Source organism: Octopus bimaculoides, chromosome 12, assembly GCF_001194135.2.
Source record: "Octopus bimaculoides isolate UCB-OBI-ISO-001 chromosome 12, ASM119413v2, whole genome shotgun sequence".
Classification (NCBI taxonomy): Eukaryota; Metazoa; Mollusca; class Cephalopoda; order Octopoda; family Octopodidae; genus Octopus; species Octopus bimaculoides.
This window is the reverse complement of record NC_068992.1, coordinates 54,977,868-54,980,560: the sequence shown is the minus strand read 5'-3', so window position 1 is coordinate 54,980,560 and position 2,693 is coordinate 54,977,868. Positions and strand designations below refer to the sequence as shown.

The window sequence follows — 2,693 nt, the reverse complement described above, 5'->3', positions numbered from 1 at the left end:
TTTCAAGAAAAAATGCCCGACAAGATCGTACTGGAAGGTGGAATAGAGTTCAATATTATGGCATGGGTTTAAAGCAGCGAAAGCTGGCAGAATCGTTAGCATGCTGGGCAAAATGCTTCGCGGCATTTCGTCCGTCTTTACGTTCTGAGTTCAAATTCCGCCGAAGTTTACATTACCTTTCATCCTTTGGGGGTCGATAAAAAAGTGCTAGTTGAGTACTGAGGTCGATGCAATCGATTTACACCCTCCTCCGAAGTTGCTGGCCCTGTGCCAAAATTTGAAATCTATATTACGGAATGGGTACAGTATGGTATTTGTTATCTTTGTTGATGTTATTAATTACTATATTTTTAATTTTACCGTTTGTTTGGCAATTTATGCTAGATAAATGAAGGCACATGGCATAATGATTAGGGTGTGGTAGCGACGATTGTAGGATCGTGGGTTCAATCCCGCGACTGGATTGTGCACCGTGTCCTGGATCAAAGGGCTTAATTTCCCATTGCTTGCATCTGCTAAGCTGAAAAAGATTACCAGCACCACACACCCCACACATATGCATGCACACACACATACATGCATACACATATATACGTGTGAATGTGTGTGTGTGTGTGTGTGTGTGTGTGTGTGTGTGTGTGTGTGTGTGTTATGTATATATATTGATATGTAATTGTAAGATCCAATGATGTAGGTGTAGGCAGTTAGTAAGCTTCGAGTAGTCCATGATTGGTATAGAAAACGGTTTTAGGTCAACTGCCCGACATGCCATTGCCCAACGGACAATTGCCCGATGGACAACTGCCTGGCGGACAACTTCCCGACAGACAACTACCCAACGGACAACTAGCCGACGGATAGATAGATAGATAGATAGATAGATAGATAGATAGATAGATAGATATATTTAATTATATATAAAGGGCATTAACTGTGTATTAATGCCTCACGCTATCGAGGGACTAAATAAGTAAAAAAAACTACCAAAAATAAGCAACATAAATAGATAGATAGATAGATAGATAGACTGACTGAAAAACAGACATACATGTCGAAATAAATAATGAATGAAATGAACAGATATATTTTTCTATCAATATTAATTTTATTACAGCAAGTAGGAAATACAATATTTTCTTTGCAGCAGATTACAGATCATATATACTGTTGATTCTTATTACTGCTCGATTAGGTCTCAACCTCGTAGCAACAGCAATACAACAACAGCATCAACAATAACATCAACGACAACAACAATAACAACAATTATAACAACAATAAAAATAACGATAAGAAAACAACAAGGTAGGTTGGATTGAGACAGAAGGAACTTCATTGATCTTCAGATTTCTTTTTACATGACCATGCTCGCACATCATCAATACATTGAGGCATCTGTCTACCGCGTGTCTCTGGTAAAAGTAGCACCAATACACCTGCGAGGAAGAGTCCACCCGAGAATACTGCCGGCGGAACCCAGGGGATGATTGACACCTGTTTAAAAAGGAGCAGTTCGTTAGAATATATAATATACAGAGAATATATAAGACACATACACACAAATACACACACACACACATATATATGTATAAATATTGATTGGTTTTTGTTACACGATAGTTCACATATGCGTGATGAAATAGCAAGTAATCTAGCATATGAAATAAGGATGTCGTAATACATTGCATGCAAATAAATAACTATGCCATTGAAACATTTGTAGCATGAATTGAACCGTAAAATCTTTATTGATCTTCATTTATATTTATCAATCTACGGTTGCAAAGTTAAGTTCTTTATCATGCAGTCATGAATGATAGAAATCAAGAACCTTTTGGCTGGCACTTGCTGGTACTTTTGTATGTACTTTTTCTTATTTTAATTTAATTTAATTTTTATTTTTCTGCAATTGTATTTTTGTTTGTAATATATATATATATATATATATATATATATATATATATATATATATATATATATATATATATCGAGAGAGAGAGAGAAAAAAAGAGAAAGAGAGAGAGATCGAGATCCAAAATGAGGTAATGGAGTAGATAAAATCCAGGATACATATGTTTCATAGCTAGCAGAACCTCAGAAGTAGTAATTGCTCAAACGAGGGGTAATCCGCTAGCTACACGTTGGGCCAAAGGTACCTTAATGAAATGAAGTTTACATTATCGTCAACGGATCCCACGTTCACTCGCAAGAGATCCAATCGAATGCTTTACACACCTTAACGATTGGATCTCCTGCGAGTCAACATGAGATCCCGTGACGATCGACAATGAAAACTTCATCTAATTAAGGTATCTTTGGCCCGACGAGTAGCTAGGGAATTATCCCTCGTTTGGGCAGTTCCTATTTCCGAGGTCCTGCTAGCTATGAAACATACGTTGTCTGGATTTTATCTACTCCATTGTTTAATTTTGGATTTTTATTCGCGTACTCAGCAATCCCAAGCTGATAATCATAAGGTACGAAATAAATTGTTTCAGCTTATCAAAAGTCCATAAAAATTAAAACCTTCAACGACAATAAACCACTACTATTCCTGAAAGTAGTCTTCTATGCCTTTTACGGACTGCTCGAAGCTTACTAACTTCCTATATCTTGATCCTTGGATCTCACCTTTACACAGAGAGAGAGAGAGAGGGGGGGAGAGAGAGAATCTATGAACTATATATCTATAT

General features: G+C 36.7%; 1 protein-coding gene across 3 annotated transcripts in view; it reads right to left on the bottom strand.

Moving 5' to 3' along the window:
• Positions 1-1,096: 1,096 nt before the first annotated feature.
• Positions 1,097-2,693, bottom strand: part of LOC106870129 (solute carrier family 22 member 3) — a 34,171-nt gene continuing 32,574 nt past the window's right edge. For all 3 annotated transcript variants that reach the window (XM_052972189.1, XM_014916116.2, XM_014916118.2), the window contains one exon: positions 1,097-1,494. In XM_052972189.1, the coding sequence (XP_052828149.1) occupies positions 1,333-1,494 (162 nt within the window). In that variant the 3' untranslated portion in view covers positions 1,097-1,332. The remainder of the gene's footprint in view (positions 1,495-2,693) is intronic.